This window comes from Melitaea cinxia, chromosome 4, assembly GCF_905220565.1.
Source record: "Melitaea cinxia chromosome 4, ilMelCinx1.1, whole genome shotgun sequence".
In the NCBI taxonomy this organism is placed as follows: domain Eukaryota; kingdom Metazoa; phylum Arthropoda; class Insecta; order Lepidoptera; family Nymphalidae; genus Melitaea; species Melitaea cinxia.
This window is the reverse complement of record NC_059397.1, coordinates 13,200,046-13,228,018: the sequence shown is the minus strand read 5'-3', so window position 1 is coordinate 13,228,018 and position 27,973 is coordinate 13,200,046. Positions and strand designations below refer to the sequence as shown.

Here is a 27,973-nt window from a genome sequence, read left to right as displayed (position 1 = left end):
GAATCTAGTCTCTCATCTACTATCACAGTCAAAAGCTTAAATGACTTCTAAGATGCAGAATGAGATGGTTTATTGCTAACTGCAACTTAGTTTTCATAATTACAAAAAAAAAAAAAAAAAAAGTAAGTCATTTAGAATATTAGAATTTTCAAATAACAAAAAAAAGAAGTCAAACTGAGATTAAAATAAGACTAACAAAATGCGTACCATCAGTCAAGAACGGGAATAAAACCATTATAAACGTTGGAATAGCTTAAAAATCTCGGAATTATTAAATAACACATTAAATTCGTTTAAAAAAGGGTAATGAAATTGGCATTACAATGTTTTCCCGCGTATTCTTAATTTAAAAAATAAATAAATAAAAATAATAAGCAATATGATAACAAGATTTTAAAATATAATTTTTTAAATCTTCTCAAATAAGTTTTCATCTAGTTCTTGATATAAAAACAGAAAATTAAGTGTTTTTTCTACAAGTATGTTAAGTACATAAAAAATTGCACTTGTAACACAATTATATCCCTATCAATCGTTTAATGATATAATAATTTAATATGAAAATATTTTCTGTCTACATCTTGTCATCACAATCACATATATATTTTTTTGTTTTGTTAGTTGATAAACATCTTTATTATTCTTTTGGTCTGTGTTAAAAATGATTAAATTAATACATACAATTTTGTAGCTTATTAAAATATTTTTAAAAGTACTTTTTTCCAACTTTCTACCACAAAATAATGGCGAAAGCTTATTACAATTATGTTGCACGATATAATTTGAAAATTATTAACAAAAGAAAACAAAATAATTAATTGTCCAAAAAATACTTACTATATTTAAAAATATTACTGACTAACATAGTTCTACATTCAAAGTATTACAAATTCCAAGAAAACTGAATTAGTGACTTAATACCCAAGTATGCTTTAAAAATATTTTTATCTGATAACTCTATTTATTTGCATTTCTAAAATAAATCTTTATATTTATTTGTAAAGAATATTGTTGTTTTATAACATTTTTTTTTTCAGGAAGAATTCGATATAACCTATGTTCAGTATTGCTTTTCAAAAAATAATACAAAGATAAAGGCATGACAAACATTAAAAAAATACATAAACTACATTGTACATAATTACAATCAAAGTAAGAACATATCAGTGGCAATTTACAATTTTAATTTGAATGATTTTATTTTTGTGTTACACATTAGGAAATTCTAAACATTTTTAAATATCATATCAAAAATCGACCATTCCAGCGGGGATCGAAACTGCATCTCCGACTAACCGTGTCGGTGCTTTAGCCAATTATTAAGTTATGGAACGATGTACTCGCTAGACTGAAATTTTTGATATAATGATTTTATATTCGGTCTAAGCAACCGTGGCGCCATCTATAGTGAGTTCTTTACAGAAACCCGTAAGTATTCAAAGTTTCATATTACAATGAAAAGGTTCGATCCCCGCTGGAACGGTCGATTTTTGTTATGATATTAAAAAATGTTTACAAATTTAAGTTAAATTTCTCGGAAAACAACGTTAATAAAAAAAATCTTAATAATAATCCAAAAAAAGTTAACAAAATAAAACAAAATGTTAAGAAAATAAAATAAAGTTTAATATACATACTTTAAACGAAATAAAGTAGGGACATTAAATATTAAAATGTTGCTTATCAATAGATAATAATCTACCCTAATAAGAAATGTATTACTTATATTCTACAAAGTTAAAAATATATTCAATAAAGGTACAATTTTTACTTTGTAGTACATAAGACTTGTCATTATGATAGCTTAATCATAATCAACATAGAAATAATTTTTTGTACAAACATTGATTTATAATATTGACTTATTGCCACTACTAGACCAATTTATCAATGTATCAGATGTCCCATCCTCTATATCTAACAAAAGATTGTTCTTAGATTCATCCTTTGAGCTGTGCAGTACAATATCTTCATCATTAGTTTGAAGATTAACATATGAAAGAGATTTTTTCTTCTGTTCCAGGTCAAATATTTCCAAATCTTCGTCCTCGTCTTCATCAGACTCCATCGTTAGTGGTATTCGAGACAGTTCAAGGTTATCTCTCCGGTCGTCAGACTGGAGGACACCGTATCTAAATTGATTAGCATCACTAGCGTTGTGTATGTTCCCACCGTCATATTTCTTATTCTTCTTTCTGTAACATTAAATTAAATACTTACAAATGAACATTTGGAATATAAACCTCTTATAAAATAAATTAAAGTTATTATCAGATATTTTAAGTTAATAACTGTTGTGTTATTAACTTAAAATATCTGATATGATCTGAGTAAATAGTAAATATGCATCACTTTGTTTTTTTTTTTTTTACTTAGACTAAGAAGTTAAAAACTACTTCAATTACACCAATATGTAATACAACGTAGGTAGGTGAAAAAATAATCAAGAAATTAATTTAACTTTCTTGTTTCTTCTTTTCTTAAATTAAACTTTCTGTGTTCACTAACTTATATCTCCTTTTCAACTTCAGTCAAATGTGCGTGAAGAAGTTTTACTTCAATAATATAGTATGTATATAATATAGTAATGTTCAAAGACAAGTCATCAGACCATGGACAAATTTGAAAGAGACCACAAGACAAGCATCTGCTTTCTTAATAATAATCAAAATGGGTATACCCAGTGACAAGCTATGTAGTACAACATAGTTGTAAAAGAGTACATTTTCATTTGAAAAAAAAATATATATATACATAATATGATTAAAAACAGAAGATGAGATAATATGCAATAAATATTTAACAGAGAAAGTCAAAATAGTTCAGAAATAATTTCCAGTTAGAATCAATACCAACATGATTTAGTATTATATCATAAAATATTCTCATGTCTGGTACGCTTCAGCCTGTAATATCCCGCTGCTGGGTATAGGCTTCTTTCCCCTTGTAGGAAGGAAGGATCAGAGCTTAATCCACCACGCTACTCCAATGAGGGTTGGTATCCACTACTATGAGTAACGATCGCTATCAGGTGTACATAACAACTGGGAACGACGGCTGAAGATGCTCTCTGAGGCACGGTGGGGAGACTTACAAGGACTGCACAAGTACCCAGACCACAGCAAACATCTCTATGGACAAATGTTTGTCATGTGCGGGATCGAGCCGCAACCACTAGCGCAACAGCCACAAACCAGTGCTGTGACCGTTGCGCCAATGTGGCGTCATGTCTGGTACTTTTCTAAATAACTTTACAAATAGCGACGTCAAAGTCTAAAACAAATCTACTTTCTAAAACTTTTTGCGTTATTATGATTCTTAATTTTATTTTTATTTGGGATACAAAAAGTAAAATGATTACTAAAAAAATAATTGAAATCAGAAAATAGCACTAACATTACTATATTAACATTCTATTATACTAACATTCCACTTAAATAATTTAAAATGCTGTTTATTGTTGATATATATTAAGGAAATATTTTTACCTGTAAAATATGAAATACGCAATAGCTAGAAGACTAAATCCACCAAAAACAATCAGACCTCTTTTAACAACACCAGGGTTATCAAGATCCATAGCACTTTCAGCTTCAGTAGCTGTCGCATGAATTGTTGAATTTGTAACTGTAGAATTTGTTTTCGGAAGTACTTGTGTTTCATTTAACTTTGAATTATTATCTGAAAAACATTTTTTTTTAAATTAAAGACTGGAATACGAAAAAAGGTTTAGTTACAGGCTAAAAATGAAATTTGTTATGCTTGGCTTGCTGGCTTGCAGCATATGTGTTATTCGTGTATTAAGATTACAAGAAATAAAAATAATCAGAGTGAATCATTTTTTATATAGGACACATATCGTGAGAAGCTGAGAGTGATACAAAAAATGGTCAAAAAAACTGTTAAAATTTGGTCAATTTGCAATATTTGTTTACATTGCTTTAGTTGCTTTGCTACTCTTTGTTTTAAAGTAAATAGCCAATGACAAGTTAAACACATAATTCTTGAATAATAAAAATATATATATATATTACAATATAAAATAGCCGTTTCATTAAGTTTAATGATTCTATGCAGCATTTTGTCTTTATGACATACAAATAACAAGAATTATAACATACAAAATAATAATGATCTTACCTTTCAAAGTCATTGTCTCATTCTTTTGAACATTATTTTCGACCTTTTTAGCAGGTTGTGCTGATGGTTGTGGTAACAACACTGGTTCTGAATTGACATTTACTTTACCAATAGTACCTTCACTTAGGCCATTTGGTAAAGCTTCTTCCTTTTTGTTTGCTGTAGTTCCATTTTTAGAAGTAACATTTTGTAAATTTCTGGCTTGATCTACATTTTGGATACTAGAATCTGTGTTCTCTAGATGGGTTTTAATATCAGAGTTCTCATTATTTATCTTCGGTGATAAATCAGCTTCTCTTTTTCGTAATTGCGACAATTTTGCAATATATCTATTTGATGGTAAATTACTGCGTACACTATCTAAGTTTTCTGCGCTACCTGCTCCGTTATAAACATCTTTTGTTGTTTTAGCGCAAGTAAGGAAGAGAAACACGAGCCCAACGTGTAATATCATTTTGAAAAAATGTCGTTTGTTTAAACATTTATCAACAAATCTACCGATACTACTACAACGTGGTTTCTATCATACTTCTTTAATTAATATTAATTTTTGCTTACAGCAAATACACACACAGCCCACAAATTTCAAACCATGTATGTTTACCACAAATGAGTAATTGATATCTAGGCATAAGTACAGAAATATCTCAAATACAAGATACCTACTGAGCAACAATCAAATCAAATTTAGTTTCGAAAACAAGTATACAAAATAATGCAACAGTGAATAAATAGGCAATGAGTAATATTTCAGTTGAAAATTGATTAGCAATTGTCATGTGTCAATAGACATTGGAAGCAGTCAAGTTGACGTTGACAAATAATAACACTTTTTTCGGCTTAGAATTTAGTTTTTTAACAAATACTTTTACCTTTAGAAAAGTTAGAAATAATTAAAATACTTTTATCAATAGTCACATATTTTTATATTAAAACGTGAGTTTTGAATATATAGTATTAAATGAAATCTTGATAATTAAAAATACTTTGAAAACTACGATTGATATGTTTTATATTACTTAATGTTCTGTAGAAGATGGAATTCAGTAGATAAATTAAAGGAGAGCTTTTAAAAGGAAAAAATAGGCTTTTTAATGTTATGTTTTATATATATATATATATATATATATATATATATATATATATATATATATATATATAGTATACCTTGCTTTCTGCTCCAAGAGTTGTCAGTTCGATTCCGAGTCCGATTCCCCGAGTCTGGGTGTAATATATACTTATATTTATTTATATATGTATTATTTATATGTTTGTATATCAAAAAAAAATATTAAGCTATAGCAGTCGGCTGTTACCTATAACACAAGCATTAGGTTTCGTACTTTAGAAAAAAATGACTGTGTGTGTATGTTGTAAATATTTATTATTTATTTATATATTTACTATTGTCATAGTCTAATGAAAGAATTGAACTTATTCTGGATAATTCTAACGATATTCTCTGTTTATTGAAAAAAAAACTGAATTTGTCGACTAGGTGTAATATTTTCTGATGTTTTTTTTTTTTAAGTAAGTTTAACACATATTTTCATAAAATTAGACACTTGGTTTTTCAGTTTCGCTGTCAATAAAACTTGTCAGTTATCACAGGAGGCACAGAGTTATAATATACCTATTTGAAGGTAAAAGCCAGAATTCACTCACTCATTTACTTTTTAATTGATTAAAATGTTTATAACTATTCAACCTATCAAAATGTGTATCGGCTTATTTAACGTGTCTGGATGACTTACTTAAACTGACCAGTTTGAACAAGGCATTCTAATTTGTTACGATTAAATTGGCCAATGGGTATGGCTACGCCTGATGGCATTTATGTTGCTAAATTAAATCGTAAGTGCATTAATTCCCTAGTTTCTATTAATTGTCTTTAGTTTTTAACTTAACTTTACAAAATTGCACAATTAACAATGGAAACGATGATTTCAAGTTTATAATTAGGTAAGGAATCTAAGGTGTTATTCTACTATTTATTACAAATTTTACCTTACCAATTATTTTTACAATCTGCCATTATAAAATTATTAATCGACAATTGATATATGATTTGTAGTGAAATCGCACCACCATACTGTAAATAAGTACTTAGGTCTCTGTATAATAAACTCGTACATAAAGGCATCTATTGAACATAAGAAAGCAATGAAAATAGAGAAATAAAACCAGCAATCACATAAGTATTATTTAATTTATTCAAATAGACATTTATATTAATCATATATTTAAAGTATATAGAGGTTCCAAATTTTTAATTTTTGGTAAGTATCTATAACACTGACTGAGTATCCACTTAATAATTTTAAACCTAAAGATACAAACATCGGTACATTTTGCTCCAAACATTAAGGTAGGTACACAGTAAATATCACTACAAAATTGAACAAGTTAGAAATAGTATAGATTTATCAAAGACTTACTGTTAAAATGTGGTTTCAATATTACATCGGCAGTGATAAAACAAGCCAAACACGCATATTTACCAGAATACCACCGAACGTTTCGAGGTGTTATTTTTGTTCTAAAAGTGTAGCGATCATCGAATAATTTCTTAATTTAGATAAATCACTAAATTTTAACAATATGATCATAGAGATTATATCATTCGATATTTCAAACTACATTCACTCGCAATCTCACAATGTGAGCACACATCACTCCCTGATTCTAGAATAACCAGACACAATTAAATCTTAAAGTTAATTACAAAATTAATAAATATATTATAAATAATTCTATATGACCTATTTATACAAAATCTGTAAAGTAGAAATGATATTGCGCATAATGCGTTCGTTTACTCCACTCGAATAGGTACGTGTCTACCTACCATATAAAATAAGTCAGCCTATAAAAATAGATTGCACGTAAAGTTAGTTACGAAAATATTTGCAGTGAGACTTAACGCAAAGAAATCTAAGATAGTATTAAGATATAAATTGACAAAAACGAACTTCATTAAATAATTCGCTTAGTTCTCTCAAGCTTCACAGATAGTTAACTTATTTAAGATCTACAGAGTTGTTAATGTCTAGAATAATAAATATCCCAAAACACTAAATACATTTAACGTTATACTTAAGAAGAGTGCGAAAAAGTGATAAATGTTTTAGATCTTCATGGCCCCTTGCAATAAAATCAAATACCCAATGTATCAAGCAGTTTACTGCCAATCACAATCTGGTGTTTCTGTAACTTTAAGTACGATTAATAAGACATTTCGACACGTCAACTATATAATATTCGTATGTATTATAACCCTACTCATCTATATCAAATAATTACGTAGCTCTAATAAATTTTCTGATACTTTTATATAGTAATATTAGGTCTAATTTTTTAAAATATCCTAAGCTTCTCAAGTATTGAAATGGTGGTAAACTATTAGTTTTACACTATTTATTCAATTATCAAATTAAGGCGCCCATAATTTTCTATTGCTTCCGTCTTGTTTCCGTAAACCGTATGACGAACGAATCAATTCAATGTAAAATATTGTCAAAATTTAAAAAACTTCTTAAATTCTAAAACCATGGCACTCAAACTACTTCTAACAAAGGAGGGAACTCTTCACAACTGGTTATTTATTCATTTAAAATTTTAATGTGAGCAATAGGGTAATACGTATTTGTTTAATTTTTGAACTTCCGTACTCAGTCTTCCACAAAATAAGTATTGTAATGCAAAACTGTTGTATTGTGGAATGTGTGGAGTGTGAACAATAAAAAAAAAAACATATAATAACTGGGACTTAAATTATAATAATATATCCAGTTATGATTTTTGCACCATAATTTAATGTGCGACTCATTCCGGGAAAGCAATTAGGTATTTATGCTGTTCTACTGCATAAAATAAATCGTTTTAATATTAATTCCAATATTTACCTACCAACTATGAATATGGAATTATCTATCAAACATGAAATTGGCATACCCGACCTAAGTTTAAAATTGCTATCCCGGATTAGGACGAAATGGGTAGTTTACTTCCCTGTTCGATTTAGGGCGAAGATAAAGTTGGACTTGTTTCTTAACGTCTTGCTGTTAACATCATTCACTCCAGTCGCGCTTTGTAGCTGGTTTTCCAAATCTCAGCTAGAGTAACCGCTGAGTGGAAACGGTGAAAGATGCAAAGCGGAAGAGTAAAACGTTGGACTAGAGACCAGGCAACGAAACCATAGAAATCCAATTGCACCTGGAATGTTTAAAATTTTATTCAGTTATGATGTTATTAATGAGATAAGTATATTTCGCTCAATTTAAATGTGAAGCGATCGTAAAATGAACCTATTGAAATCCTAACTTACGTAACTATACAAATTTCAAGTTTTTAAAATAAAATGTACTGACCGGATTAGCGAGAACTTTTTGAGCTTCAAATGTGTAGATCAACCACATGGTGACATTGCAAATAAGCAAGAAAGTAACAGCTTGGCGAGCTGGTTTGCTGCGCTCTTGTTCAGGAAGGTGCACACGGCGTCGGGAGACATCGGCAATAAATAACAGTTGCAGGACGACCTATAAATCGCAACAGAATGATTTTGTGGGGCTACATTATTGTGAAGTAAAATAACTTTGCGAATTGCGATTTGATATTCTTTACTCAATGTTCTTGTTTAATAAGGTAAATTTAGTTAGTTAATAGTACTATTTTGTATTAAATTTTTTTTTTTTACCTGAAAAACGCTCAAACATCCAGTAATCATGACCAGTAGATTCGGTTCGTGGGTAAAAGCACCCATGCCACCAGCGATGACGCTAAACACAGCATACACGAACAATCCAAACGCAGAGACACGTAGAAGAATATCATTTAAGTCCGATTGTTCTTCTGAACGGAATTTCAGTGATTGCACCCTGCGAAGAGGTTCGGTACAGGAGGAAGGATTTGCGCTCCATTTCATTTTTCTACCACTACTCAATTTTACAAAGATAACCAAAAGCAGTCAACATATCAAATAAATAACAAAAACAATATGTGTTTACGTGTAATTTAACAGAGTTGTAACCCATACAAGGATGTGAAAATATGCACAAATGATGTGTCAAAAAATTAATTGGAGCAATTTAAATGAATAGCGAAAGGATGTAGGGAATGTTACGAGGAAAAAGGAGTTAAATTGGAAGGAGAAAACACAAAAATAACAAATTAACAGAATAAACACAAATTAATCACAAACGTAAATTTAAATGATTGTTAATGTTACAACAAAAACACTAAAGTGAAAATTATCAAGTTTATGTGAATTTTGTTCTTTTAATTGATTGGTTTTTCTACAGTTACTTACAAAAAGGTTAAAAAAACTACTATTAATATAATATTTTATACTTGGTTTTTAAATGAAGATGTATTATTTTCTTACCGAATAAATCCAATGAGTATAGCAAAAATGGATAGCACCATCAATGCGCAATGGGAAACATCTGCCAAATAAATCGACAGGCGCTTGAGCTCTTGATGTCTTATCAGGACGAAGAAGAGAATCAAGCAGATGAGTGAAGCAACCAGTAGCAGAAGTCCACAGAAGAGTCCCTTCGAGGCACCAGCGCAGTCAACCCTGTTGCCACGCTGAGCTGCTGCCAACGCCGCTGCCCTGCGGGACAGAACAGCCTCCAGACGTCTTTCCAGATCTTCGTCGTTGGCCACGCTGCAACCAAACACGTACGCACACGTCATTAACGTATGCGATGGTTTTGGTGTTAGTGCTACATTAACCGTGCAATGTTTCAAATGATGTAACGCATTTCGATAAATGCGTTAATTTAACATAGGTATATTACGTTAGTCATATTATTTTCTATCTCGACTACTTTAAAAATTAGCTTTAAATAAATTACCTAGGATATCGTCCAATATGCTTCCACATAACATAAATTACAGCAGCACCGATCAAAGAATATTCAATGATAAACGGGTATAAATAAGGAGCTGAATCCGAAACAATTGTCCCCATGATTGGGTTGCGGCCACACACTGTCGTATTATCAATGTTAGCAATCAAAGCAGCAGGATTCAAAGTGTCGAATGATTCGAAAATTTCTGTAGCGTTGTTGGCTATAAATATAAAGAAACAGAATTAAAATCGAATAGTAAGTATATTAAATTAAAAATATAATAATTTATTATTTTTACAACTAGCAATAAAACATTAAAAAATTATTAAGTAAGTGCAATAGTTTTACGTTGTAAAGAAGAATCATTTTTATAAACGAAAATACTTAAATATATGATATGTGCTATAAAATATAAACATCAACATGCGTACACGTATATACAACGAACAATTGATATAATAAAAAATAAGTGCACCTAGACCTACTCGAGAAAAAACATAAACGCAAATTATAATATCTATGGCAGGGAATCAAAAACGATGATGGAAGACGACACTCTGTCGACAAACCTGGTGAATGTGGTGGTTCATCGACACGATATGTTTCGATACTATTTCCCCATTCATCTCTATCTGATGGCAATGATCCTGACGTGCTTGAAACCAGCAAGGTGGACATAGAGCTTACTATAGGTTTCATGGTAGAGGAATAAAGCCATTGGAATACTTCCAACATGGCTGTTTGTGATTGTGTCACTTTATCAGCCCCCACAGTAATTGGTGTAGGAGTGGAAGTCGTTGTAAATGGGTTATCATTTGGCCATGAATCTTTAAAATCTCGACCATACTCTATTCCGGCATCATAACCTAAAGTAGTCTTTATAGAGTTCAATATTTTAGATTTAGGATAAGAACCACCACCCATGTTATAATATGATGAAGTAGTAGTCGCTGAAAAGTTATTGGAAGGCTTATTTTATAATATACATGCAATAATATAAAGGGTTAATAACGATAAGGGAAAAATTTCCTGAATCTAACAATTAAGATTTTTTGAATTTAATCTGATACTTACTCGTTGAGGGAGTGGTCATAGGAGCAGCAGAAGATGTACTCGTAGATATAGCATTTAATAGTTGTTCGCCAGTAGATTTTGTAATAGCAGTTGCTGTTGATGCTATTGTTGTAGTAGCAGTAGTAATGGCTCCAAATACTTTTCCAGAATGTCTCAAGGTATGTTTCCGAATGACTTCTTTAAATATACATAAGATATTGTTATCTTATATTATTCAAAATTACTTAATTTATACATACATAAAAAATAAATCTTACTTCCAAGTACCCCCTCTCCAGGAACACCTTGAGGGTTCTTTACATGATAATCAGTGATTTCTTTTAAGGACTCTAAGACCAAAGTTCGTATCCATACGCAGATATTAGTAGCAACGACATGCATCAATCCAAACCGAGCAATAACTTTGAACCGGTGAATGTTTAGCTAAAATAGAAACAAGGTGTCAGTTTCATTTTTATAATTTTAAAATGAAAAAGTAAAAAACTCTTTACTTACTCTTGAATTCATAAATATGAAATACATTTGCATAAAAGTGAAAACCATTTGTAAAACTGGATTCACGCCTTTCAAAATCAAATAGCAAGGTGATTCTAACGGCAATTCAAAGAACGTTCCAAACTCTAACCCATTATATATCATAGTACCCAGTCCAAAAGCTGTAAAGAAAAATCATGTTATTAAAAGTTATAATTTTATTTTTTGTACTTATTTTAAGGCTTTAAATATAAAGTTACTAATTTAGTAAGTTAATAGTGTATAACAATACTACAGGATACAATTTATATTATTTACCAATAGCGCCAATTCTTAAAAAGAAGCTGCCGTGGCTATGTTCGTTTTGAGATGTCTTGCGCCGGCGTGCAGGTCGAGCCACAGGTCCTGCTTCTAATTCCACCACGTCTTGTTGCTGAAGGAAAAATTAAAACATCCTTTAAAAACCTTATTTTCTGTTAAAATAGTAACACTTAGCGTGCCTTTAAATTTTTTTACACTTAACGTGTATTTTAGACGTTTTTTTGGTCACCTATAGATAAAAAAAAATACAAATACTTGCTGTAAAGAGATTAGCTGCAAATTTATAAGTTGGTGTTTTATATCGTTTGTTTTTTTTATTATATTTAATGTTATTCTGATATACATTCCACGTAGCAATAACTTATAAATTATGTCATAAATAATCTACAAATTGATGAAGCAAAAATGGTGAAATAGCCGATTAAATTAAGCATTGTACACTTGCGCAATCACACACGATAGAACAACAGCACATCCAAAGCTTTCCGTGACAATACAATACGCAAATGATAAAGCAGGATCGTCTAGATATACCTCACCTGTTCTGAGGCATATAATTGCGCCATTTGAATTTGCAATTGTTGTTGTCGTACTTTATCACGCATCTTACGGGGATACACCTCCTGCCCAAATGATATGGAAAAAACAAAAAGTAGGCGGCATAAACAAAAAAGGGATTCATGCGCCAGATTCGTCCTAACGAAGCATTTACAAAAATAGAGGTTGAGTGTTAAGCTAGTAAACAAATTTGCAAAGGTGCTAAAAGATCACAAAAATTAAAAACAAAAATTACATAATTAAAAATTACTTGGGAACAAATAATGTTAACAAACACAGAACGACACAGTGAAGTGGTAATGTTGTATGATAACTGTGTTATAAACATTTGATTGGATGTGCTGATGATGTGCGATGTCTTTTTATGACGTGACACATACCTGGAACTGGCTTTGTTTTTTGCTTTCTTTGGCTGCCTTATCCTTTCCACTGTCTTCTTTCTTATCTTTATCTTTATTTTTCCCATCTTTCTTGCCATCTTTCTTCCCATCCTTCCCTTCTTTACCTTCTTTATCTTTGGTCTTCTTTTCTTTTTCCTTCTTCTGCTTTTTCTCTTTCGGTGGAGGTTTTGGTTTTGGAGGACTACCACTGCAGCATGCACTTTCTAGAAAAATTAAGAATAAGCTGTTTTTAGACCACAATACCAAATCGGATGATAAATAATGTTCGACGAATATGCAATATAAATAAACATACCTTGAAGTAAGAAGCAGAAAACATACAACAAGAACAATATGCTCATGCCATATAGGTAGGTGAAAAATCCCTCGTAGTAGTAGAGAGGCAGATTGTGAGTGATTACATCGCTGATGACGTATGCAATACATACAACTACCAGTAGTTTAGCATAGATGAAACTCGAGATAATGAACAGCGAAGTTCTGTAAAAAAAGTTAAAATGTAGGTGTAAGTAATTTTTGTATTTATAAGTGGACGCGATTGTCATTAGTTATACTCAAGTTTTTTTTTTACAGTATCTTTTATTTATTACTTATAAAAAATATTTTATAATCTTAAATATATCTACATACATAGTCTCAGTATGAAATAAATATCTAAAAATAAGTAATTAAAGTTAAATAAAAATAAATTACTATACTAAAACGTGATACACTAATATTTATTATAAAATTTTAGGACAAGCGCTTATCGCGTGTACAATATATATTACCTACTTAGGTGTATTTATAAAAATATATAACAGGTACATTTTATCTTACTTTTGACAGTTAATAAGTTAAGGCTTACGTTAAGTTATTTCGGTAGGTATATACTTTTCTACTCAATTACAAAAAAAGATCTTAATAACCTCCTCCTTTTTGAAATCGGTTAAAAATATTATGGTCATAAAAATTAAAACAAACTTTTAAGTTGTGCATAATTTATCCAGGTTAAGTAATCATCATCTCTGTATTCATTAACCGCCGCGGAGCTGTATTCTGGGTCATGGACAAAAGAAGGTGAAAAGGTAAAGCATAAAACGTAGTCTTAGGGTTTAATTTTTTCAGACTTAATGAAAGTGAAATTTTGCATTGTAATAAATAAAGTATCAAGTGAACATTTTATGACTCAATTATTAAATATTTCGTTACATACAATTACATGTACATATTTTGACCAGTTACAAATAAAAGTCTAAATTAAAAAAAAATATCTTTTAATTAATTTCTAAATAAAATTTACAAATACAGAAGTAGATATATTTTAACATACTTTTTCGATGGCTTCGGTTGAACGCACTTGAGCTCCATTTCTTTGTTAGCAGTATTATGCTTTTCGGCGATTGCGAAGTCGCTGCCCTGCTGCCGGTGCTGGCCGACAGGCAGTGTAGCCATGTTATCTACCGCCTCGAGCTCCACCGTGGCCACCTTCACCTCAGTCTCCATGGGCTGATGCTTATCCTTCCCCATCGCACTTCACTTTAACCGGTAACACTTCACAATATGTTGGCCATGTCACGGGGACTGGGTTAAGGAAAAGGAACGGGTTGAGAAGGGTTTACGAGGAGCTTTTTCTGAGCAAAACTGCTCCGGAAGTTTGAAGGTGCGGCTTTGGTCTGTACCCGCGGCTCAAGTGCGCCGAGAGTTGCGCAGGAATGGATGCTGCGCGTAAGAACTCCCAATCCAGGGCCGGCAACCGACGCCCCTATGTTTTAAATTGTACTAATGGCGCGGGGGATTTGTAGTACAACGTTAGGGTGGTTATTAGGAGGGTCGCTTAAACAATGCATCGAGTGCCTGGTAAAGGTTTTTCTGAAGAACGCATTTACACGAAACCAAAAAGTGCAATGCTGCACGAATTCATTTCTTCTATTTTTGCATCCGTTTTATTATTATACGTTTTTTTTTTGTCACTTTGTTTTAACTTCTTACTAATTTTTTTAAATATTATTATTGTAATTTTATATTATAGTTTAGGTTATTGTTGTAGTTTCATAACAATAGCTGGCAGCCCTAATCTGGCGGCACGCGGTCGATAGAGGCGCGTCTCTCCTAGAAGCTTTGGGAAGCTGCGCGACCCACTGACCCGGCCCTTGGTTTGAAAACACCCATCAAACTGCTCTTCAGTTTTATATCAGCATCCGCATGAAACAGTTGTGCTAACCCTAGCAGCTTTAGTACATGTACATGAAGGTTGAACGTCCGACTATTATAAGTCACATAATGTGACTTGGAGTCGCATAATAACTGTCTCAAAGGATGAAAGAGACGCGCATGCTCGATCTCGATTGAATAGTGACCGTAACAGATCGCTGAACTCTATTGCAAGCACAACACTACGTAATACTGTAATCACCCACTCCAAACAAGAGAGGTCAAACACTAAAAAGGAAAAACATTTGCATATAAATAAAGAGCTCTCACTAAATCGTTTACGCTTTAAAACTGCTAACGTTTCAAATTATGTAGCGACAGTTATCATCAGATCAACTTTTTATGTTAGTATAAGTATGTATATACATACTGAGAAAATAAAAGTTATATCAAGTTCAAAAAATAATATATATATATAAGTTTATCAGTTCGTATTTCTGCCATTTTCTTGCCATGTTTTATCCAACAACGAGAGAACATTATTATTATTATTTATCCACGATGGTGGAATTGTAAGGAAATCGAAAAATTCCTTTAAAAATGACAACAACAACGTTGGGTATTTATTAATGAACAATATATCCGTCTGTCAGAACGCTTGAACCGATAAATTAAGAAAGCATCTATTTATTGATAAATTTAAGCAATTGTTTTGTACTTAAAATAATCTTATGAGATTTTAATAAATTTTATATTATATGTTTATACTATGTATTGTGAAGTTTTTAAGATATAAAAAAAAAATTATCATTATCCATTCTCATTGCATAACTAGCGCACTTAGTTTCAAGAGAACATTAATTTAATTAGCTGCTCAGCCTATTTGACACTCAATACGTTAAAATCGTCACACGCATTCTAAGTAGAAACCTTGCGAAATCGTTCTAGATTTTAATTAACTGCGCTTGCGCATTTTTGCTTTTGTTAAAAAAAGTCATACAAAAAAGTTACATAATTATACTATTTAAAAGTTAATATACGTAATATCCTCTTTTCAAAGTAAGCTTTACCAACATTAATAATTTACTATTCAAATAAATAAAATGTCTGTCTGTCTGTCTGTCTGTCTGTTTGTTCCGGCTATCTCTGAAACGGCTAGATCGATTTTGACGGGACTTTCACTGGCAGATAGTTGATGTAATAAGGAGTAACTTAGATTACTTTTATTTTTGAAATTTATTTATTCTATAACTCTGCGAACTCAACAATATTTTTTTTGTTAAATTCCACGCGGACGAAGTCGCGGGCAAGGCTAGTTTTCTAATAAAATTCACGTAACTGAAATCATCCTAGTAAGAATTTATCCATTTAAACTACACTTATCCTTTTATTTCGAATTAGATACAATTAAGAATAAATTTATAATTATAAATTACCAATATTTTTAAATATATAGAAATATAATTATGCAAAAAATAACAATTTCAACTTGATTGCTAAAAAGTTCCCTTTTAAACATTTATATATATATATATATATATATATATATATATTGGTATCGTTATGTCATAAACGATAGATAGTTTATTATCATGTATTCAATGTAAACAACCGTTGGACACGTGCCACGGTTATTCTATTCTGATTCTCTCTTTAACATAATTAGTTTCCTATCATTACACCAACGATTAAATTGAAACTTTCATGGTTCAGGACTTCAAGATCAATTAAAGGTTTTTTTTAAGATATATGTATTTTCGAACCGAACGAAATCAAACTAAATTTTTAGATTTAATGGCTATCAGTTTTGATGAATCTGGCATGTCGAGATAAGTTGATTTCTCCAATATCACGTGAAAGATGTGTAATGTAAGTACTTAAATATATAGTACGTAATTAAATATATACCTATGTTAGTTATTAAATATAAATATAGTATAAAAGTTTGTTTTTATTTCCATTGCATAGAAATTATATAAGTAGATTTCTATTGTATGATTATTATAAAAATCTACATACGTTCGTTACTACTGCTACATACATTTATGATTTTTTTAATGAAATACGCCTAAAACTTCACAAACATAAATATGTATGTAGCTATTTAGTTTTGCATTGTACATGGTGCACAATGTTACAAAATACATTATTAATTAAGTTAATTATAAAGATAATATCACTTCACACATGATAAAAATTGCACTGACGTTCCTACGCTGCGTCTTATAAATTTTAATTACCCACGTTTAATCCCTCAATGACATAATACGGTAAGACAAACCTTGTCGGTGACCGCATACAATGCTTCATTACAATGTTTTATGATAGTCCGAAAAGGCAAGCGGAACGGAATTAAGCGTCTCACGTACTCTTAGCTTCTTATTTCGAGCTTCAGCTACTAGTGAATATTTTACTTCTAGGTAAGCGTGCTCCATCCTAGACCGCATTTTCACTTATCATCGTGTGAAATAGTGGTCAAACGCCAGCCTGTTATTGTATGAAAAAAACAAAAGCTGGAGCGCCTCAGATTTTTTTTTCAGTTTTCTAGTAAAAAAATATAGGGTAATCATTTCTTTATACGTTTATTGGTCTTTCGTTAATACAATCGAGAAATCTTTTGAAATGTAGTGAATAAAAATTATTAATTGACCGATATCTGTCTAATCTGTACTTTCAACATGATGAATAACATTCACATTTTACAATGTAATCACACATTTTTTTTTTTTTTTTTTTTTTTTGAAACATATTCACCCATATCATCTATTCGTCGCTCAACTGTTTGGTGAGATAATACTACAGATCAAATTTGTCCCCTAATTTCGTCTGCATGAAGCGATGAGCAATGGCAACTGCGCTTTGTTTTATAAAATGTCCATCTCTGAATGTTTTTTTAGCTTTGGCTAATTGTAACCAAACTTCATAATAGGCAACCAAACTTTATTTATTGTCTGTATTTACTTTTGAAAAAAAAAACTTGTCTGTTGCGTTAGTTTTTTATTATACTCAGTCACAACAATTTTTCTTGCTTCACCGACATGTCTCTTATATTTTTCTTCATGTAAAGTAGTATAAAGTTTAACATTATATTATTTACCCACAGACAAAACTTGCATGCAAATCATATACTGAATCATTTTATTATTATTGTTACAAATAAAATAAACAAGTTTCCACTTCTGTTTAAATACACAATGTTCATCACTTAATTTTCGCTTCTTCGTAGACATAATGAAGTAAGTTATTTTTCTCAAAACTTCTTGTTAAATACTTATTACAATGCGTAAAATTCAAAGTAGTATAGGCACGAGAATTGACGATACGAACTTAGTGAAAGCACCACCTCCAAAAACAAAATACTTTCCAGGAATACCCCCAATAATAGTAAAAGATTTAATGTGAGATGAGTAATAGATTAATAATAGATTAAATGATATCATGCGAATGGAAAGTTACAAGTATAAAGATAAATAAATTATACCAAATATTAATTATACGCTTTGACAAAGAATTATATTATTCAAACTATTTATGTCCAAAACTATTTTCTGATTAATTAATACTTTAAAAAATGCGTTGCGGGCCGCATGAAAACAAATCAAATTCGGCCCGCGGGCTTTGTCCTAAAAACATTTAGTTTCGTAACCAACTACCTATTCGTTCATTTCCTGCAAAGTGTATTCTGGTGTTGTTATTGTAGATGTTCTTATCAAAAGAACAGAGCTAGCTATGTCTTTTCCCAGAACAAAAACGTATCTTACACAAGAGATACAAATTCTAATCTTGACCCTCTAATAAGTACGAAATATATTCTTTGAATATAAATCAGTTGGTTTCATACCACAAAGTCCATAAACTAACATACCAATAATAAAACGTGACAACCGGTCACTTGATTATGAAATATGTATGTGAATCTGTAGTTGAAAATTTGCAAAGTTTATTTAAAACAGTGATTGATGTGGTCTTCGACGTTTATATAAGAGGTAGTGGAAAATTTTTCGTGTTTTATCTTCTGTTTTTTTTTTGCTTATACAACCAGATGAAAAAGTGCTTACTGATGAAGCAGTTTAAGTAACCTAATTTTATACATGAGTTTCAAATATAAACTGTATTTCTTAAAAATTAAGTTCAATTTATACTAACGCACGTGGTCTTTTGATGTACGTATAAAGGGCGGTATTATTGATTGTCCAACCATGTAACGTGGAAGTGCTTTGATTACAGCTTCCTCCTCTTTATTTATTTTTAAATAGTGTATTGGGTTTTTTGTGATGGCCTGTATGCGTCCCCTATGATTTAATAGGTCAATTTATGACTTTCCTGACCGCTCTGTATCGTCTTGGTTTGTTATATATAACCTCAATAATTTTCAATTGAGTTTTAAAACAGAACTTGTTAGTACCCAAAGTTATTAGGGTTTTCTGAGAAATTGTTATATTAACAGAATATAGAGTTATAAAAAAATACCTGGTATTAACAATAATACAGTATGTGTATCAAAATAGCATGAATATGTCTAGATTAATGGTTGTATATAAATTAAATTTTTCTAAGAATATTTTTCTATACGCTTTAAGTGCATCAGTTTTTAAACCAAGAACTTGTTCTCATATTTGTGTCTTGCGTGACAACTTAACAAATAAATGAGATCAACCGTTAGAATACAGATTGGTAACAAAGAAGAGGTCTTACGCCTTTACACAAAAACTACTTACTATTAAATAAGATTGAGATTACAATACTAAATAACACTAAGACTACTTCAATAATTACTATTTATATCTTTATCACCTCGATTATAGAGAAATATACTGTAGTCATATCAAAATTTGTCAAAAACATAAGAAATAAGAAAATGATATAAAGGAGACTTTATCATCAAAAGAGCGATCCTTTTCATATAATTTTTGTGCAAATGACACGATCTCATTTAAAAAAGTGGGAAGCAATAAAAGTCAACGCAGTAAACTTTTGAAAGCAGCTGAATGAAAACTTGACTCTATTAAAATCTGAGATAATACGGAACAGCGAAAATAAAGCTGAAAGAGTTTGACGTAAAAAATACTTATTTTAATTATCTTTAATCCAAAGAATAATGTACTTAAATGCAAAGAGATTGTAATGTAAATGGCATGGGCCTTTTTCTCAGTGTGGGAACTCTCCTACACTGATAAATCGGATCGGGACTGAGAATCGGAGGATTGGAGCTTAATCCATCACGCTGCTCCAATGCGAATTAGCGGATATGTTCCTTTTATGAGTAACGATCGCAATCAGATATTTATAATAACAACCGGGACCGATGGCTTAACGTACTATCTGAGGCACGGTGGAGAGACCCGCAGCACGGTGGATAGACATCCAAACCGGAAAGAAATATTTGTACAAATACAAAAATCATTTCCATGCGGGAATCGAACTGTTTTAGGCGACTACACGTACTACATATACTACTGCACCAGAGAGGTTGGTACGATGGCGCGTTCTTATGTTCGCGTAATAATATTGACTAAATATAGATACACAGAATTTTTGCTTTCTTTTCAATATATTTAACTGCAAGAGGAATACATTTTTCAGACCTCTCAATTAACTTATTTGTACCCCGTCCCCCGTTATCTCGTTATCTTTGTAACCTATAAATATAATTCTTTCTTAGCCCCAAAAGACTGTCACCATGAGTTTCTCGGCCGATTATGACACTTTCAACCTTTTTTTGGTGGTGCTGTACCCCTTTTATTGGACTCATAATAATAAACCCAAGTTTTATCACCAGTAACAATTCGATTCAACACGCCATCCTGCGTTGCAAAGGGTCAAAACGCACGGGGAAATTACACGCGCTTTTGTTTTTGCGCTACCATGAGCATTCGAAGCACCCACCTTGCACTAGCACCTTAGTCATGCCAAGATAATTGTGTAGAGTTTTGAAAATTATTGTTTCGGATAATTTAACCATTTACCAAGCAATTTTATTAGTAGCATTCAAATATTAGCTAATGATATTACTTACTTGGCATTCTTAGGTTTAGTTTCTGGTTGGCAGCACGCACGATACCGCAGCACCGCCTCGGTGGGGGTAAGTGCGTCGGTCTCGTCCGCCGGCGCTTCGCACTCGTCAGTGACGAGTGGCGCGCGCGCCGGCGACGTGTGGGACCCGTACCCGTCGGAATTCAGCTATAAATGATAACAAATGAAAAAGAAATTTATTTTAATGCTGGAAAAGTAAAACGGTAACAAATATTTTATTTAATACCGGCGAGGAATCAGAAAATACCGACTTATACACGTACAATAATTGAAGAAATTTGTACAACATTAATTAATCTATACAACAACAAGACAAAGATTGTACGAATTTTAGATGCCTGATGATGATCCAATAAAGGATCGAAACGTCGCATGAATTTGCAATTAGTGGTTTGATTGGCACCTTATGTCCACTTTCCTGCGAACCGTCAAAGAATACTTATAACAAATGGACACAACGATAAATAATGTAAATTATAATATTTTTTTTTTTTTATATTTAAACTAAATCGAAATCAAAACCGTAGAGGAAATAAAACTCGAAATTTCGTTAATTTGATGTCAAACCTCAATTAGCGTAATTTTCAGTGAGTGGCTCGATGCCGTAGCGATGTCATTATTGTTGCCATACAAGAAGTTCGTAATCATAATATAACACACATCCCAATTCGGTATATCAGACTAAATTTTAATTCGACGAAATTACATCGAACAAAGTAAATAACAAATACATTTGTTTTTAAGATCAAAATTCAATGACAGGCCAGCAGCACTTAACAAGATATGGGTTAAAGGTTCTTGAAACATATTTAGTCGTTTGAAAAGAACTCTTATGCCTCAGAACGACGTCGCGCGATTGCAATATATGGAATAATGAAAATGTAGGCGACATGAGTTAATGAGATATGGGAAATTCGTAATAATTAGATAATTAGGGTCAAACAGAGTCTCGTATTTTTTAGTTGACCCGACTATGATAAATTAGTTATCCGGTATTGGTCTAGCGTAGTCTGGTTTATTATTTTAACTAATCATAGCACGTTGAATGAGTAGTTGTATGTATGTTATGAAGTATCTGAAGCATTGTTCCTTGGCAATAAAATACCTAAGGGAGAGCATTGTGAGGACAGTCCCAAATTACTATATACATACAGATTAGTATAAGAAGTGGACAATAACTTAATTGTTTCTCATAATGGCAAGTGAATGGTAGGTAGGAAGTTTTTTTTTATACTACTAGGTCGACAAACAAGCGTACGGCTCACCTGATGGTAAGAGATTACCGTAGCTTATAGACGCCTGCAACACCAGAAGCATCGCAAGCGCGTTGCCTACCCAATCCCCAATCCCTCCAGGAGCTCTGGTCACCTTACTCACCAACAGGAACACAATACTGCTTGAAAACAGTATTATTTAGCTGTGATCGTCTGTAAGGTCGAGGTACTACCCCAGTCGGGCTGCTCCATATTTTGAGCAGGAAATTCCTGCTGTGCCCTACCTCAGTTAAGTAAAGGAAGTAAAAGGATTATCGCAGAAAACCCGTACATTCGTGACAGTCTGCTACATCAGTTGAACCATAAGTTCCATCAATTTCATAACTCTCCACGTCTTAATCATATCCGCTTATCCAGCATTCCATTTAAATCTATAAGCACTACTAATGTGTATGGGCATTAGTAATCTTTGTGTAAAACAATGACTCGTTTTTGCGTAAAACAATGAGTCTGAAACGACATCTCGAGAATTTAAAAATGGTTTGTTACTGTAAAATGTATCTTTCACTCGATTGTTAGACAATGTATGTTTGAGGACGAGAGGAAAACCTGCACAACTAGCGAGAAATTCCGATACCTATGTATCTGCCAATTTGCAACGATGTAGCTAAATTTAATCTCATATACTCTTTAAAATAATAGTTTGATTGCAAACGAAAAAAAAACCAACTTCATTTACATCGACAACTACGTATACATACAACGTAAGTATACGAAAAAAATAGTTAACTAAATAGGCGTTATTAAAGGTTACTAAAAAAATAGTGATCAGATCTCAATCTTATTTAAATGGGAATACAAAACAAGTATCAGCTTTCGAATAAAATAAGAACAATCAAAATTGGTGTATCCAGGAAAAGTTATGCGGTATAATACAACGTTGGTCGACGAAAAAATAGTTAAGTAAATACCATTGTTAGATGTAATTCGAAAGTATCCACTTGTTAGATCTCAATTAAATTTAAATTGAACTACATGACATGCAACACTTTTCGAGTAAAAAAAAATATCAAAATCGGTCCACCCAGTCAAAACACCTGAGGTAACATACATAAAAGAAATAGGTGCAATCGAATTGAGAATCTCCCCCTTATTGGAAGTGGATTACAAAAGAAGAGCCAATTCCTTATTTAACATTTACGGACTACAAAATGAAAAAAAAGTACTCAAATACTCACTTTGACAATGGTGCCGACCTGAGGGTCGGACAGTTGGTCAGGTTGTGCGCGTTGTTCGCGCTCGACCCCGTCCAATGGTGCGCCAAGCAGCCGCTCCTTCATCTCGTGGATGTAGGGGCAACGCTGCATCGCGATGTAGAACTCGCGGACGCGCACCTGAAAACAAAAAAAATATATATAAATTCTCATCACTTTAATATTTTATTGCAATGATAATCATCTTAGTATATTATAGTGTTAACTTTTTTCAGATTTCAAATTGTAGCTACATCAAATAAAACTTTTTTTCAGTTCCTTTGACAATCTCAATATATTTCAAATACTTAAAATTCGTTAGGTTGCCTGTTTGTAAGCCTTAAATAATGCCTACCTATTTAAAATTTAAATTTAAAATCACCTACCAAGAATACTTGAATATCAACAAAAATCAAATTGTATCAATTTATAAAAGAACTTTGAATCAACATCTCATGACATCAAGAATCTTATTTATCAAGAGTTATTTGAATAAATGAAAATGCAGTATCCGACGCACGACGGAGTTATTCATTATTCACAAACAACGAGCGTCTCCAGTGTATTATTTAGAAGGCAAAACTCTTCGATACAATAACAACAATATCGTGACATCGCTTCTCGCCCTCGTTCCTTCGCGTGACAATAACTGACTAAAATGTAACCTTGAATAAACTTGCGTTCAAATTACAAACAATTATATAAAGTTCTGTTTTTATATACACTTACTTTTAGTTCAAATGGCCTACATACTGAGAATTATTTATTTTGATACCAATGACGCGTGCTAGTAATCGAAGCAATCGAACACGTGCGATCGTAATCGTGTTAATAAAACTCGTAATACTTGTATTATCAATTATATTTTGCCAAAGTATTGCTGTACAATAGCTATCAAACTTTAAATGTAGAACGTTGAATATAATATATTTGTATAGCAATACATACATTTACATACATATTTCGTCTAATATGAACTTTGGACAATACATAGAATCCAAGACAAAAATTGCTGGTAAGGGACTTGGTATCCTCAATAAAGTCAGGCAGTACTTCACACCGGAACAGCTTCTTACTCTGTACCAAGCACAAGTTCGATCGTGTATGGAGTACTGCAGTCATTTATGGGATGGCTTGGATTCTGTGGATCGACGCGCCAGTAGACTCATCGGTGACGAACCACTGGTTAACTCTAGACTACAAAGTCTTGAACATCGGCGCAAGGTTGCCTGTCTGTCTGTATTTTACAGAATATATTTCGGAAAGTGTGCTCAAGAGCTGCACAATTTGGTTCCACCATCACCATTCTACCACCGAACCGCAAGGCATCGCTTGAGTGTGCACCGCTACGTGGTTGAAATCCCACGATCTCGCACTAAGCGTTTTGCTTCCTCTTTCTTAATATGCACCGCAAAAATTTGGGTATCTTCAAATCAAGAGTGAATAGGCATCTTCTAGGCAAGCGCGCACTATCTTAGACTGCATCTTCACTTACCATTAGGTGAAATCGCAGTCAAGCGCTAGTCTACATATATATTTAAAAAAAAATTATATACAAAATGGTTTCTAAGGTAAGAAATACTTGTGTTAAATACTTGTTAATGCTTGTGTTATAGGTGATTACAGATACAGCTATTTTTTTTTAGATAAACATAAATATTACAACCAGACTCAAGGTGGGAATCGAACCCACAGCCCTTGGTCCAACAGTGTTCCTGTTGGTAAGTAAGGTGACCAGAGCTTCTGGGGGGAATTAGGGATAGGGTCGGGTAACGTGCTTGAGATGCTTCTGGTGTTGCAGACGTCTATAGCTACGCTAGTCGCTGACTATTAGGTGTACCGTACGCTTGTTTGCCTTGTTGCCAACTGCCTTGACATACCACGCCACTGATTTACCACGCCAATTTATTAGTAAAAAATACATTAATAATATATGCCATTTCATTTAAAATTAACAAAATAAAGTAAATAAAATAAGTAACATTTTGATTGCACAATATTCTTAAATTTCTAAATGATATTTCATTTAAGGGTGTATGAATAAAATAATTTCAATAGTCTAAAACTCACTTTTGTATCGGTATGATATCCATTCATGCAAAGAACTTCTATGAATCAATAAATTTCGAGATCATACACTGCAAAAATAAGCAGGTACACACATACATATACATCATTCAATGGACGACAACGCAGAAGTATGCGTGTTATTCGATATTCATTAAGCTAGGTAAATACATTAACACCTAAACGGTATACATATGCAAATACCGTTTCGGAGTTGATAGACGAACTGACAAACCTGTTATAAAACAAGAATGGCCCTCGCGATAGTAATCAAGAATGTTGTCATCAAGAAAATGAACATATATATTTAAAGCAATAAATTATTGTATAGCTATTAACCTCGTGTTAAATACGTACTTACATACGGTACTTTGTCAAGATAAATAAATAAAATTGTAATATTTTCACTATATTTGTCTTTGATTTTTTATTATTTTCTTCTTTCTTCTTTAATATTTGTGATGTGAATGGTCTTTCTTGATATCAAATAATGTCATACTCGTATAAAACACTTTTAAAATATACATAGTAATAATTATTATTATTTTACAATTAATATATATTAAGATATGAGGGCAAAGGCAAAACACATGAGTTTGAACTTGTGGAAGCCTATGTCCAGTAGTAATAGACTGCGAAAGGCTGCTGTGATATATTAAGACATCCTTAAATAAATTATATATATTAAGATGTTTTAATATATATAATTTACGCCTCACACTGTTTGTCTGTCATGGACTCTTAAACTACTTAACTGATTTTAACCAAACTTGCACACCGTATGCAGTTCGATCCAACATGAAAGATAGGCTATTTTTTATTTTGATTTATGTAATTACTATATTTAAGAAAAAAAAATACGATACGAAGTTCGCCAGGTCAGCTTGTTAAATGTAAAATATTTACGTTTTACTCTACTTTTAAAACAAACACAAAATTACGCAGATTATTTAAGCTCAATCCGCCACACCGTCAACGACCTGCTAATCCTTAATGGAGCATTCGTCGAGTTAGCGGAAATTGTTCCTACCAAAAGTAAGTCGTTATATCTTGAGTAACTTCTACTTTTTTATTATTATTTATTATTTAATACATCATTGCAGATTTAAAATTAAAAAATAAGACTATTTTAACTTACAAAAGTTCAAAGGCAGAAAGTAATATTATCAGATAACTGAGACTGATGGATTGACTACCTATCTAAAACTCTCAAGAAACATATATTTTGTTCTTGTTTTTCTTCTTCCTTCTTTGCTTAGTGTTATTATTCCCAGCTTTTGCTGCCAGGGTCTACCCTGACTAATATTCATCCACTTTATCTGATCAAAACAACAATAGGCAATATAAATGTAAATATTAAACGCAAAACTGAAACTGTTTTATTCCTTCCTTAATTTTATTTATATTAAAATGTTAAATTATTCGTGGAATGATCTAGAATTTTCTTTTTCGTGTCGTAAAAATTCTATTGAGAAATGTGTATATCTACCAGGAGACCTAAACAGGTCAAATTGTAATTCCAGCTTCAAAATTTTTTATTTTGGCAACTTTAATTATTTACGCATAAATATTTATAGTAAAGAATATAGCCTATAGCCACTGGCTTTGTAATACACAGGCCGACGACGGGCAGCAGCCTCTTCGGTGCGACAAAGCCAGCCCTGCGGTCACCAACCCGCCTGCCCAGCGTGGTGACTATGGGCAAACCACATGATTTCACGCCATTTGTTTGCGCGAACTTGTAGAGGCATATGTCCAACAGTAGACTGCGTTAGGCTGAAGTGATTTAAAGTAAAAAGAAATCTAGTAAATATACCAAGGTAAGAATATACAATCTTTCATTTAATTTTCATATATGAAAGCTAAGAGTTCCACTCAGTTTTGCCTCTATTTATGGCTAATATGAATCGAACTTAACGTCATACGTATAACTTATTTTAGCTCGGGATCGATATGTATAATAAATAATGAATAGAATTAATAAAACTCGATTGATTATTTTCAGAGTTTATCGAATGAAAGCATTTTTTTTTATATTGATAAGTAGTACATGTTACAGTGATGTTAATTTGTAGGATACATATATGAAGTACAAAACGCATGATTAACAAGAGATGAAACAATATTCACGTTATCAAAGCACAAGATAGATTGCGGTTGATTAAAAAAACAACACTTTTCTAATTCCGCACAGTAAATGTTTTGAACAGAAAAGCGGACAAAATGTTTTTACCGAGAGAAACGACGGCATTATGTGAGGAAATACTGGGACAGTCTCATCCGCCTCATGTGGGTGGCACACTACACCGTACATGGTATAATTACGACGTACAAATAGATAATTTCTTGATTACTTTATCACCGATTATATGTCATGAAATGGTGTGAATTTTAAAGATCCGTTATTCTTCATATATGCGTCAAAAAAGGGTTAAATCTGAGTGTAATTA

The 27,973-nt window shown here is 32.0% G+C and overlaps 1 protein-coding gene and 1 pseudogene across 1 annotated transcript; both read right to left on the bottom strand.

Moving 5' to 3' along the window:
• Positions 1 to 1,604: 1,604 nt before the first annotated feature.
• Positions 1,605 to 4,908, bottom strand: LOC123670240. Its single transcript, XM_045603747.1, has 3 exons — positions 4,141 to 4,908; positions 3,489 to 3,681; positions 1,605 to 2,195 (listed from the first exon to the last, which is right to left on the bottom strand). The coding sequence occupies exons 1-3, from the start codon at positions 4,592 to 4,594 to the stop codon at positions 1,850 to 1,852; spliced, it is 993 nt and encodes a 330-aa protein (XP_045459703.1). The 5' UTR covers positions 4,595 to 4,908; the 3' UTR covers positions 1,605 to 1,849.
• A 2,988-nt stretch (positions 4,909 to 7,896) lies between these two features.
• The window catches only part of LOC123670239, a 29,137-nt pseudogene continuing 9,060 nt past the window's right edge, over positions 7,897 to 27,973 (bottom strand).